Here is a 13,886-nt window from a genome sequence, read left to right as displayed (position 1 = left end):
TCAAGGAAGGGTTTAATATCATCTATTTAGGAAGATGAGGAAGTCTGTGTATTTTAGAAAGATTTATTTTTATCAGAAGTGTCCCAAAAGTTGAAGTTTTATTTAAACATGCAAAATTCACTTAGGTGGAATCTTTCTCTAATTCACTATATATTACTGAATTTCTAAAATTTCTCTTTAGGGATGAATCAGTTCTTTCTGGAGTATTAACCTGGTAATATTTAGAAGCTTTAAGAAGGTATGGCATACCTTAATGTGATCATTAGCTTTCTGGCATCTTTAGGTATCTAGAGCCAAAACCTGCAAGTAGAGACAATAATCAAAAAGCCAAAATTGTGAAGATGAAGTAGTGTCATTGGGATGTGGATTCTCTGAGGAACACTCTATAATTTGCCTTCTAGTTACTAGCAGAAGCTGAGACACAAAAGAGAAATGACAGGCTAAATATTGTCAGGGTTCATGTGCTGTTGCACTAAAGGCATGTCAACTGCTGTGGTACAGCAGTTACTGGGCAGAAGGTATAAGAATGCCTAATTAAGCATAACGTAGAGACATTATGAAACATGATGGTAGATAATAGATGTTTTTGAAGATAGAGTGTAATGCCAGCTAGATTAACAGCCAGGCTGAGCATCAGATATCTCTGGAGCCTAATGGCATTATTCTGATATCCAAAGGCACATCCTCAGTGCTACTGTCTGCTTACTTCAGGACATTCGTTGGGGATCATTGCATTATTCACCTGTCGTGTCCTGCCCTTCTCTGTGAGCCTTACTCTGGCTCTGTGATCAGAACATACCTCTCTTTCCCAAAAGCAATGTGACTGTGTTTCATCTCTCTTCCTGCACCTTTGTTCATGCTCCTCCATTTGCTTAGAATGCCTTTTATTTTTGGCAAGTAAACCTCCACTCATTCTTTAGTACCTAATTCCAGTGTCTCATAATATGTATGTGTATTTGTGTTGTTTTTTTAAAGCATTAACTGCTTCCACACCAGAGTTGGTTACGTCTTCTCCTGTATTCCTATAGTTCTTTATATGTACTTGTGTTATACCCCTGTCTGCGAATGTTTGTCTACATATCTCCAATACTCAGTGAGCCTTGATTCTGCCACATAATGTGCATAAATGATAAATGAGGATATACTGTTTGCAAAGCACCCAGTGAAGGAACAGATGTTTTTATTTGTTTGTTTTTAGTTTTATGTCTTCAGAGTGCTTATTACTTAGCTGAGTCTATCCCTTGGAAGGTTTTATGATCGGCAAGCTGTTAAAGGTGTTCTGTTCTTCTTTTTTTTTTTTTTTGCCAAATTCTGCCCTGCCAGTTCATTTGTATTTCATTAAATAAATACACAATGTAGAAAATATATAGTATGTCCAAAATACTACACTAGCCATTAGGAAAACATGGATGGAAGCTCCAGTGTGTTGTGCGTTATAGTGAATGTAGAAAGTTGACAAGCTAATGAGGATAGTGCTGGAGGAAAGAAGTGGTATATACAAAGGCACAGAAATGTGAGCTAGCATGGTGTGTTCAGAAAACATAGGTACTTCAGTACATATGAAGCCTGTGGTATAGAGTGAGAGGTGTCCAGAGATCAGACTGAATCGGTCATTGGGGAAATACTCATGCAGGACCTCATATGCCATAACCGTATAATAATTTGGGCATTATTTATAGGTTTTTAATATTTTATGGGACTGTGTATTAGATTTAGGTTTTTGCACTGTTAGGTTAGCAAGGAATTTAGAGTACTTCTCAACCATTGTTAGGTTCCCTCTGGTAATTACGAGTTATTTACTGTATTACCTTTTGCCTCAGTGATCAGAAGGCTTCACGTTCTTAAATTTTTTATCATTCCTATGAAGTAGATTGGAGCAGATATTTTGCTAATGGGGATATCTAGAGAGAGGATATGTTGGCAGATCTCAGCTAGTCTTCTTGATTAGAACTAACTTCTCAGATTAGAATTCTATACTCTAGCAATTAATTTATTCAACGTAAAAGATTATTGTAAGAGTTTTCTTTATATTTTGTAGCTTCCCCAGAATGGACAATGATGTACCTTTGCACAATATTAGAATTTGGGCTTAAAATCCTAAATTACAGTTTACTTAATAGCACCACTGGTGTGAATAAGACATTTGACTATATTTCATAATATACAAATCGTTATTGCAATATTAAATTCTATTTTGAAACCTTTCTCTGCCTCTTTCTATAGGGTTTCATATGTCCCCAGTGTATGAAATCTCTTGGATCTGCTGATGAACTTTTCAAACACTATCAGGCAGTTCACGATGCTGGTAATGATTCAGGTCACGGAGGAGAGGCTCTCGCTTTGAAGCGGTACAGTGTAATAGTTTTAAAGTGTAATGTTGTATGAATGCATGTGATATCATTGTTTAATCATGAATAATTAGTTTGTGAAAATGGTAGTGTTTTATATTATTTAATTTTTTAAATCTGTCTTCATTTGGCATGGCCTTCCATCTTTACTGTTATAAACTATTTTGTCCTTGAGCAGCAACTATCTATACAAGCATCTACAACGTGGTACAGAGATTGCTTTAAAGAAGGTTGTGAATTATCAAAAGGTTAAATTATATTTAGCATATTCTGCTTAATAATGATATTCTTTGTTTTGAAGATTTTGTAGTAAGTTGTTAAAGTAATGAATTTAGCCAAGAATTAAATTTAATCATTACTTCTTAAAATTTCTTTTATAATCACCAATATAACAATGAACACACATGCACAATCTGCTTCGTGGCAGTTTTGCCTAACCGTTTTAAGAATTAAGTTAAATTAAAATGTAATTACTTAAAACAGCATTCAACAATATAACTTTGCTTTTCTACTGCTCTTGGTGAGAACTCTTGTCTTATATTCCTACTAAAGAAGAAAGCTTGATTGCATTCTATTTGTTAAAAATTTCTTTGCATAAATGCCTTTTGGTTGGTTAATCTGCTGTAACACAAAGGACACCACATAAAGGAAAAGTATTATGACTACATAACTTTGTGGTTGATAGATAATGTAGAACTGTAAAATATGCTTGTTTTAATTTATTAAAGTATGTGGGAAAACCAATGCTTTGGGAAGTATGAATCTTCCCTTTTACATAACTATTAATGCTCCTCAGTACTTTTTGTGTGAGTTAATAATTTGGGGTACTATTCTTTTGTTATTTGTTAGTAAATAGATACAAAATATATACTCATTAAATCACATTATCAATGTTTTTATATTTAGTATCAATTTAAGAGAGTTGCTTTTCAGCTGTAAATTAGACAATGCCCAATATGTGAATTTTCACCGTAAAAATCTCCACAGTCTGCTCTTGTTCTTGCTTCTTAACTTTTCATACAGTGTTTGGCTCACTGAAGCCTGCCTTCTACCCTACCATTCTCTTGAAACTGCTCCTACAAAGGCCAACAGTAACCTGGATTATTTTCAGTTCTTAGCTTACTTGACCTCTGTTTTGGTTATCTATTACCTCGTAACAATCCACCCAAAACTTAGTGGTTTAAAACTGTAACAGTTTATTATTTCTCATGATTCTCTGGGTTGACTGGATGGTTCTGCTTTAAGTGATGTAGACTGGGATGCTGGGAAGACCAGAAAGTCTAAAGTAACCTCTCATTCATGGCTGGGAGTTGGTGTTGGCTGCTGGCTGGGAACTCAGTTGGGGCTATTTGTCAGGGACCTCATTTCTCTTTCATATGGGCCGTCCATGTGGCTACTTGGACTTACTCTTGAGACAACGTACGATTGTGATCGTTCTTTCTTGATCTGTTTTGTGTGCTCTTTTTTGTCTGTATAACCTACCTGGGTTAATATTCACATCCATGACTTCCTCCTAAACTACCTCTCCAATGTAGCATTATCTCCAAGTTGTCTCCTAGGTGTCTTGTGTAGGTGTTCCAGAGGTACCTCTGGCTGTTGACATTTTGAAAACAGGGCTCATTATATTTCCTTCTAAGTTTGCTCCTGTTCTACTGTTACTTCTTTTGGTGATTGGCAGTATTATCTTTCCACCCAGTTACTACAGCCAGAAAATGGGATGTGCTCATTTTTACACACCTGCCATGCTCCCCTGTCTGATCTGTCACAGAATTTAGTTAATTCTCTTTTGACAGCTCTCATAAACTTTTCGATCTTCACTGCTACAGCTTATTTTAGGCCTCATCATCTCTCACTTAAAAATATTTTTCAGTATTTATATTGGCTCTCTGCCGTCAGTCTTGTACCTCTCCAGTTAACTTTCCATATTGCTTCCAGAGTAATATTCTTAAAATGCCAGTTTGATTGCTGTTGCTCTAAAGAGTAACTTTCACTAGTTTCTCATTGCTTATGGAATAGTTACTGTGTACTTTTCCAGGTTTATTTCTTACTATATCGGCTCTTCCCATCTTCCTGCGTCTCTCCAGTCTCTGACAATTACATCCTGCTGCTCTCTGACACACTGGATAACGTGTGACTAAAGGCAGGACATATCTTTTAAATCAAATCCCACATGACTTGGGTGGGTTGTGAAACGTCGTTTTAAAAGCTCTCTGTTTATCAGTTTACATGTGAATTTCATCAACATTGTCACATATTGAAACTTGATGCATTAGTAGTTTTTTTGGGGGTCAGATTTTTAAAATGTATGTATAGATAGCATAAATAGTGTACAAAATTCAAATGATTCAAAAATTGTCTGGTGAAAATTGACTCCTTGCCACCCCTTTTTTCTAGTCTCTTAGTTTTCTTCACTTTTTTGTGTATACTTCCAGAAATAGTCTATGCATATATATACATATGCTTGTATCTGTGAATACATAAAAAGAAATGTATAAATATATGTAATCACATAAAAGAGCAGTTCTGCACTGTTGTAGACCTTTTGTTTCTCTGTGTATCATATGGATTACTTTATATCAGTGCAGCTACAGCTATCTCATTCTTTTCAATGACTGCATGGGATTTTATCATTCTCCTGTTGATGAGCATTTAGGATATTTCCAGTGTTTTGCAATCCAGATGATATTGTGGTATATGTCCTTGTGGACACATCATTTGAAAATGTTTGTATCTGTAAGATAAATTTCTAGAAGTAAAATTTTTGGACAAAGTTTCCTTTAAAATTTTGATAGATGTTGCCAAATTGTGTTTTGTAGATATCCTAGGTTGTTTTGATAGTTACACATTTCAAAAGATTTTCTTTGGTAGGTAAATTACTTTCACAAATTTGTTGAAATGACACTTTTTAAAAGATTAGTGGGAGCAACCAAGTCCACCCAGTTCGAAGTTGAATCGGGAGCCAGCCCTGATGGCCTAGTGATTAAAGTTCGTCATGCTCTGCTTTGGTGGCCTAGGTTTGGTTCCTGGGTATGGAACTACACCACTTGTCTGACAGTAGCTGTGCCATGGTGGTGGCTCACACAGACGGACCAGAAGAGCCTACAACTATACGCAACTATGTACTGGGGCTTTGTCGGGGCAAGGAAGAAAAAAGGAGGAAGGTTGGCAATAGATGTTAGCTTAGGGAGACTCTTCCCCTGCGGAAAAAAAAGAAGTGGAATTAGAATCATCTTCCTTGGAATTTCATTCAATTTCATGTGAGCCGTTCAAATATGTTATTAATTTCTTTCTTCATCATTTTAGTTTTTACATAGAGTTGGAAGATGAATAAATAATAGGTAAAACTTAAAATGCACCCACACTTTTCCATACACATATAAACACTAAGTGTCCTTTAGTTGGCATGTGGTTTCTGCAAATCAGATTAGTTTGTGGGCCACATGAAAGAAAGGGAGAGATGAAGATGTACACACACACACAACAGAGAAATGAAAATTTCACAAAAAGACAAATTTTAAGAGTCAACAAAAGTAGCAGGAATTTATTATCCCTTGTATTTAGAGATTAAAGACTTCACCACAAAGGTTACCTCCATCATGAAGCCCTTCCAGGTAGAAGTGACTACTATTTTTATGCTTCTCTTTTTATTTCTGTCACAGAACTGATGATGGTCTGTTACTCTTACTTGTTTACTGTTTACTTCCCCTATTAAACTGAACAGCTTGATAGTCTGGCCTAGACAGCAAATGTCTGCTGAATAATGAATGAATTCTTTACATATGAATGTCTACAAGAAGTACAGGACTCATTTCTCCATCTTTTACATTTCTCTTTGTTGGCAGTTTTCTTCCTTTTCTACTGTTAACCCTGTTTCACAGATGAAGCTGACTCTGTCCCTTTGCTCTCTACCCCCGCCCCTATCCCAGAGAATAATTCTCCTACCAGTATGTGCCATTGTCTTTTACCTTGCTGATATGCTTTAGGTGGTGTGGACTCACTCTTCCTCATCATTAGAACTGATGCTTTTCTCTTAGTCCCTTTATATTAGAATCAGTTCATTTGAGTATTCCTCATCAACTCATTTCAGTCTTCTGCCATGGCAACCATTGGTACTGGCATGGAATAAGGAGAGTCCCTTTTTCTGCTGTTTACATTCCAACAGGTGAAGATATGTTCCTGACATCCAGAAGAATAATTCCAACTGTGTTTTCTCATGGAATTTCTCTCCTGTGTTAGGGCTCGTGCAGTCTGCTTACATTCTTTGTCAGACTGACCGTTAGGTGAGGGGAATAGAATGTGGGAAGGTTTTGATAGGAGAGAGCACTTCACGCTCAAGGAATAGAAGAAAGCCAGTGTTGCTAAAACTAAGCAAATGATGGGGAGAATGATAAGGCAAGGATTAGATTGTACAGATTTTTTAGTCCTTGATAATGAGTTTAGATTTTATACTAACTGCCGTAGGAAGCGATTGATGCTTATTGTTGGTAAATTAATGGTAGACGTTTTGCTTGACAGTTATATCATTTCCATGATAAAGTGTTTTTCCATTTATGAACAATGACCTTTAGGAATAAAATTATTTTTCTAAGGGTTTTATACATATGCCACAATATATAAAATCTACAGTAGTGTTTTTTGTTTAAAAAATTGAGAAAACCGGCATATTAGTGTACAGTCACTAGCCATGATTTGTTGAGACTGGGTTCTTAAACAACATTAGCCATTAATTCCTTTTTTCCCCAATTTATGTTTAGAGATGATATAACACTACTCAGACAAGAGGTCCAAGACCTGCAGGCTTCACTTAAGGTAAAAATAAAATTATTATATGTGTTTATTTTTAGTTAATACATCTTTTAAAATTTACCAATTAAAAATCCTTTTTGTTTCCTTAGGAAGAAAAATGGTATTCAGAGGAATTAAAGAAAGAATTAGAAAAATATCAAGGGCTGCAGCAGCAAGTAATTGTTTTTAAATACTTGAAGTGTGTTTATTCATTGTTTATTTTCATTTTTGAAAATTAAGCATAATACTTTTTTGTAAGCAGGTAGCCTGATATAACTTCCTAATTTGTTTCTCTGTGTTTAATAGTGTACAGTGTGTATCCTTTGCAGTTTCTAATGAATACAAACAAATATATGGGAAGCTAAGATGTAACTTCTTAAAGATGCTTCGTTAACAATCAGTTACATGTGGATTGTTTTTTTATACCAGGCTACGTTATTCTAGTTTCTACAATATACCTAAATAGTTAAAAAATATAGATTCAAACAGTAGTGAAACACTTCAAAGCATTTGTGTTTGTGACAAATTGGAAATCACTAAAATGTCTATTAGTAGGGAGAGAACTGTTATTAGCTGTTTATAGTTTATACTAGTGAAGATTGTTTGAAAAAATGGGAAAACTGTTGTATTAACCATATTAGGTTTTAAAAAACAATATAAATATTTATATTTACACACACACATATATCTACTATACAACTTTACATAAAAATGATACATAGAAAATAAGAAAATCACTGTAATATCAAAAGTGGTTATTTTGGCATGAAATTCTTTTGGTGTCTTATGTTCTTTATAGTTTAATGTATTTTCTAGATAAATGTCTTAACCAGTTATGGTTTTTATAAGCAAATTATATTGATTTTTATGCTAAACTTATGTAAAGAATCATAGAATAATGAATTTTACCAAATCCTTATATAGTTTTCATTTGTAAGAATAAAGTGGATACCCTTCAACAATAGTTCTAATATTTTTCTAAAATAATTAGTGATCCCTTTGTACATTATCTTAATGTAATAGGACTCTCACTAAGTCTTTCTGCCTTTTTACCTAAAATTGTCATTTGGACTAGAAAAGAAAAACAAATAAATGGATAACAAGAGATCAGTCTTATTTTACTACTCGACTTCTATAGTTGAGGATGCATTAAAGAGGTTTTTAGTAATCTAAAATACTTGGAGTTCGTTTACTCATGTTTTACATAGATGCTGTTAACAACTGATTAAACATGGGCTATATTATTTTCTGTACCTGAAAACAGAGAGGAAGTTGTTTACCATTTGGGATGACTATTTCATATTTAATAAATTAAATAAATTCTCCACAGTGCAAGATAAAATTGTCTTGGTAGGGAACTTCCCTTGGGGGAAAATGTATTTTAAATTATGATGATTCTTAGCAATCCACATGTCTAATCTAATGTATAGGAAAATAAAAAGTCAGGCATACTCTCAGATGCCTTGTTAAACTCTTTCAGATATGTATGATTCTTTAAAATGTGGAAATAATGACTAGGCAGTATATTATTTTGTTCCTAATGCATGTGATAAATTAAACCTTATTGAATATATACTTTATTTGTGCTTCTTTTACAGATGATTTATAATCCTGAATTAAAAATTTATCCTTTTAAAGCCAAATTTTTTAGTAGAGATAGTTCCATGGCATATTTTAGCTTATGCAGATTTTCAAATATCATAGGATTGAATCTTGCCTTCTGACTTAAGTATTTGCTGTAGAATCTATTATTTATAATTATAATAATTTATATTATTTATTTATAACTGAACTTATGGAATTCAAGTTGCCATCTATTTCAAGACCCATAATAATTTAATATATGTTAACCTAAAAAAATTCTTAGAACCAGTGAGGTATGGTTCTATCATTATGCCAATCTGCCTAGTGGTACCATAGAGATCTGGAAGAATGTGAGCAAGTGAAAATTTAATTTTCATCAAAATCTTGCTGCTTGCTTGACAGAATGTGGCTTTCACAGATTTTTTTCACATTGTTAATTGTAACAGTTTTGTCTTTTCCTTTTAATGTATTTGTTTATGTCTTTTGTTTTCATTGAGGAGTCTAAACCTGATGGATTGGTGGCTGATTCATCAGCAGGTAACTTTATTTAAAGCTGATATTTTTTCATTTTTCTTTTTATTCTTTATCGTCCTTTTTAATTTTTTTTCTCTCCTCTGATGCCTGCTATGTGAATTTTGTTTTGTGGTTTTTCTGTACTGTATAGCTCTAAAACAGTGAAGATAACAGTCATATTCTAGGTTTAGAGTGCTTGTTACCTGTGAAGTTCATAGTTTAATCAGATCAGCAGAAATCTTAGTATTTTCTTAGTTCATTATATTCTGAAGTTATAAATAAACTTCTGGAATATTACATTAATATGATTGTTTAATGAAAAGTTAAGTCTATATTAAAGAGTGATATTCTCTTTTTGTCTTGAAATAAAATGATGAAACTAGCAGCTTTGTAACTGACTGTAACTGGAGAAATGCTCAATGAATGATCAAAATTATATTTTGAGATTAGCTCTTCTATTTAATTTCCCTCTGAAATCTTTTTTCTTTATAAGAATGAAGTATTAGGACTTGACTACATATTTTAATTGATTCTTTTTTTTAATTTAAGAGCTTGATTGGTTTAAACTATGTCTAATTTCATTTTGCATTATAGCAAATTTTATCACAGGAGCAGAATATATTCCTTGTTGGTCAGTTGGCTGATATATGAAAATAACTGTGAATTGTGAAATCAAAATAATCATTAAACAAATATTTATAGATTATTTGAGTGTGATGCTAAATATTCCTTTCATTTGTTTTATATGTTTGTAAATTATGACTTGTGCCTTAAATGAATCAGGGATGCTTAATTCTTGAAGTGTGAAGATATTCTACATATAATTGGATAGTAGACTCATGTTGATTGTCTTTATTACAAAGATCATGATATAAATAATAACAATTTAGGAAATATAATTAACATTGTATTTGAATAACTACTATATTTTTTTTGTAGAACTACAGTCTTTGGAACAAAAATTAGAAGAAGCCCAAACAGAAAATTTTAATATTAAGCAAATGAAAGACTTATTTGAACAGAAAGCAGCCCAACTTGCTACTGAAATTGCGGGTAAATTGAATCTCAATTTTTAGCCAATAAGTCAGTCTCGTTATCTTTTTGCCATTATATATCCTAGAAATAAACTTCATATTTTAGTGTGACAAAGCATTTGTTATAGACTGTGATGGTGATTATTGGAATCTAATGATAATCGAGTTGCTATATAAATTATTCTGTTTGTCCTCCCACCTCCTCCCTTCAAAGGACTGGTTTTCTCCGTAGAATTCTTCTTGAATTTTAGAGAAGATGAATTTTCTTTTGGGGTATGCTTAAAGATTAACAAGTAACATTTTGAAGAAGTAAAATAATATAGTGTAGATTTAACATTTGGTTATGCTGTCAATTACATAGTATTTTTTAACTACATGCTTTTAGGCAAAATATTATGTGTGATTTAGTATATATTAAAATGCTAATTAATAACTTAGTGTTGTGTGGAATTTATGTTGATGAAAACATTTGATTATTTTAAGTTCATTATTTAATGTAATCAGAAGTACTATAATTTTATTGTATATATTTATGGTTATCTAAGGAATGGGAATTTGAATTAGAGTGATACATAGATATGCCCTGTAATATACAGGAATTTACAAAACTGTCCTTCCCTAGAGTTAATGTCATGAAAGTAATATTTATATAACTATCCTTAATTAGATATAAAGTCAAAATATGATGAAGAAAAGAGTCTTCGAGAAGCTGCTGATCAAAAGGTGACACATCTGACAGAAGAATTAAACAAAGCAGCAGCTGTAATTCAAGATCTGAAGACCGAACTGGTAATTTAGAAACCATTTGTTGGAGTGTACTTTTATAATTTTCCAAACTAAAAATGAAACACTTACTTTGATGAAAAAGTTTTAAAAGTATAGCTTGAGTAAAATGGAGGAAATAAAAAGTTTTTTATATTTCTACCACCTACATATATTGTATGTATGATATTTTTAAATAAAAATGGAATTTTATGATACATTTATTACCTTCAACGTTTTTGTTGTTTCTATCTTAATATCATCTGTCTTTTCAGTAGTTTCCGTATCTGCATCTCTGATCCTGACCTTCTCTTGCACTTTCTTTTATAAATACGTCTGCTTTTAGGATACTTCTGTTTGCATTTCTAGCTTTCATTTCAAATTCAACAAGTATAAAATCAAGTCAACATATTTCCTGCATAACTGTATGTCTGTCATTGGTGCCATACTTCTTCAACTCTCTTCCCAGGCTTAACAACCTTGGAACCGTCCTTGATTCCTTTCTGTCCTTTATTTAGCACTCAGTAAATATATAAATAAATCAATCAACTACATTCAGCCTGCAGCAAACCCTAATTATGCTTACATCTGCACCTTCATTTTTATTACTAGTTTTTTAGGATAGAAAATGAAGGAATGTAGCATTTATCTAGTGACTGTTATGACCAATGGCTGTAGTTTGTGAAGGAAAGGAAAGCAAATGAAGCACTAAGGATAATTGTGAATTTGCTGTTTTCCACCTTGAGTGGTAACGCTATTAAATATGAGATAGAGTGGGAAGAGGAGAGGCTTGTTGGGGGAAGGATATCAGTGTTTGATATTTGGAGTCCAGTAATTGATATTATAGATGGTTTTCATTTTGTTTTCTTTGTAGTGAAACCATTTAAAAATTGTGTATTATTTTAGTTTTTCACTGTAATTTTTAATTAAAATGTGTTGCTTCACAGCTTCAGAGACCTGGTATAGAAGATGTTGCTGTGCTAAAGAAAGAACTGGTCCAAGTTCAAACACTGATGGACAACATGACCTTGGAACGAGAGAGAGAATCTGAAAAACTCAAAGATGAGTGCAAAAAGTTACAAGCAGAGTCTGCTAACTCCGAGGTAATGAAGTTCACTGCACTTAAATGTGATCGAGGTTAACTTGTTTAGTGTATACTGTTGACTGAAGCCAGAATTTGAGATTTTTCTGAGTGTCTTGTCAAAATAGTATTTGCCTTTCTTTCTTTTGCTCTGAGTAATATTATTATATAGTCGGTATAGTCTAATAGTCAATATTTTTTGTTTTTGCTTTATGAAGCTAGACTCTTAGAGAATCTTGTTCTATTTAATAAGTGATGTATATTGTGGAGAGAGATTTAAAGTTAAATTTACTCCAGGCTAGTTAATAAGTGGTAATTGAGTTTATCTCAGTTTGATAGGGGTAAAGGAAGTATAATTTCATTTTCTACAATTTTAATACTAATGTTGTTTAGAGAAAATATTTACGAAAGACTTATTTTCTAGTAAGCTTGTTTTTCGTTTATCAATTATTGAATTACGTTGTTGAAAGAAATCTTAAACATCATCTAGTCCTGTAATTTACATGTACCGGTTCCAATTCTCCTCAGGAATTACACAGAATAAATTATACCGTTGAGATATTTGAAGACTGTTCATATTTACTCTTGAGTTTTTTCTTTTCCAGAGTAAACATTCTCAGTTCTTTCTACCATTTCTTACATGACATGACTGTGGGCTGTAAATCCCTTATATAGTTATGTCAGCATATGACAAACTCTAGGATATGTAAAAGTATATTTGCTTGCAAATACTAGCCCATGTCCTTTTTATTGTTCTACAGGAGATATTTTGTTATGGTGACTATTATTTGTCATTCTTAAGCTTCCTCTTGTGATGCTGCCTTCTGTTTTTCATATTTTCAGTTTAAAAAGTTAAGTTATAGTGACATTTCGGTTTGCATCTCTTAGAGTTTTTAAGCTGGTGATCTAAAGCCACTCTATTCATAATTAGCAACATATTGGTGAGCTGTGAAGTATAACTATTACAGATAACCCATGTCATCCTCTATTTTCCTTCCTCCTCTATCTTATCAGTGGGGGAATGGTGAGAGTTTATGATATAGTATACATAGGCGTGTGAGGCTTTCTGATACTTCACACTTCAGACTTCACATTTATGAAGTTCAGGTGCAAATTTTTCAAAAGTGATCTTTGTAGCCAATAATCCCACAGTTTTTCAAACAATTTCAGAGAGTTCATGAACTTATTGAAGCCAGTTAAGAGCTCCTACTGTATAATCAAGGACAGGGTGAATCAAAGAAGTCTCATGAGGAAAATTCCTATTCAGATAATGCTAAAGTAGAAATACGTGAGCCTGGGTGAATCCAGTCATTTATTGCTGTGCTTCAGTAAGAATTACTTTTCATTAAATCTGCCTGCCTACTAGTATTTCTCAATTTAAAAAAATTATACTCTTTTGATTAAAAAATTTCGTTAATGTTTTTTGAAATTTCAAAACAAATGTCAGATGGTGACTAAAATTGAATCACAGAATGTATCTATTTTAAAGTGCAGTTGTCTCTGACCTTTTCCAGCCGAGAATTATAGAATTGTACATATACTTGTTACACGAATAGACTTTGAACAATGAGAAGAGATTTGTGTATTTATTTGCATTTTGGGGAAAAATGTGTGGGAAAATCTGAGTAATATTTAAGAATTACTCTAAGTTTAATATGGATGAATTTTATAAATTTGTTTTTGTTTATGTAGACTAAAATATCTTTATAAGTAATGCGAAGAGGTTATTTATGATGAGAAAGTTAACTAAACTTATAAATTTCGAGTGAATCTATTTAG

The 13,886-nt window shown here is 32.8% G+C and overlaps 1 protein-coding gene across 5 annotated transcripts in view; it reads left to right on the top strand.

The window, feature by feature from the left end:
• The window catches only part of EEA1 (early endosome antigen 1), a 134,830-nt gene that overhangs the window by 34,228 nt on the left and 86,716 nt on the right, over positions 1-13,886 (top strand). For all 5 annotated transcript variants that reach the window (XM_070599481.1, XM_070599480.1, XM_070599478.1 and 2 more), the window contains 7 exons: positions 2,224-2,348; positions 7,103-7,157; positions 7,244-7,309; positions 9,215-9,254; positions 10,170-10,283; positions 10,932-11,053; positions 11,974-12,129. In XM_070599481.1, the coding sequence (XP_070455582.1) occupies positions 2,224-2,348; positions 7,103-7,157; positions 7,244-7,309; positions 9,215-9,254; positions 10,170-10,283; positions 10,932-11,053; positions 11,974-12,129 (678 nt within the window). The remainder of the gene's footprint in view (positions 1-2,223; positions 2,349-7,102; positions 7,158-7,243; positions 7,310-9,214; positions 9,255-10,169; positions 10,284-10,931; positions 11,054-11,973; positions 12,130-13,886) is intronic.

Source organism: Equus przewalskii, chromosome 29 (genome assembly GCF_037783145.1).
Source record: "Equus przewalskii isolate Varuska chromosome 29, EquPr2, whole genome shotgun sequence".
Taxonomy (NCBI): domain Eukaryota; kingdom Metazoa; phylum Chordata; class Mammalia; order Perissodactyla; family Equidae; genus Equus; species Equus przewalskii.
Note: the sequence above shows the minus strand (reverse complement) of the source record. Positions and strands in the feature narration are given on the sequence as shown.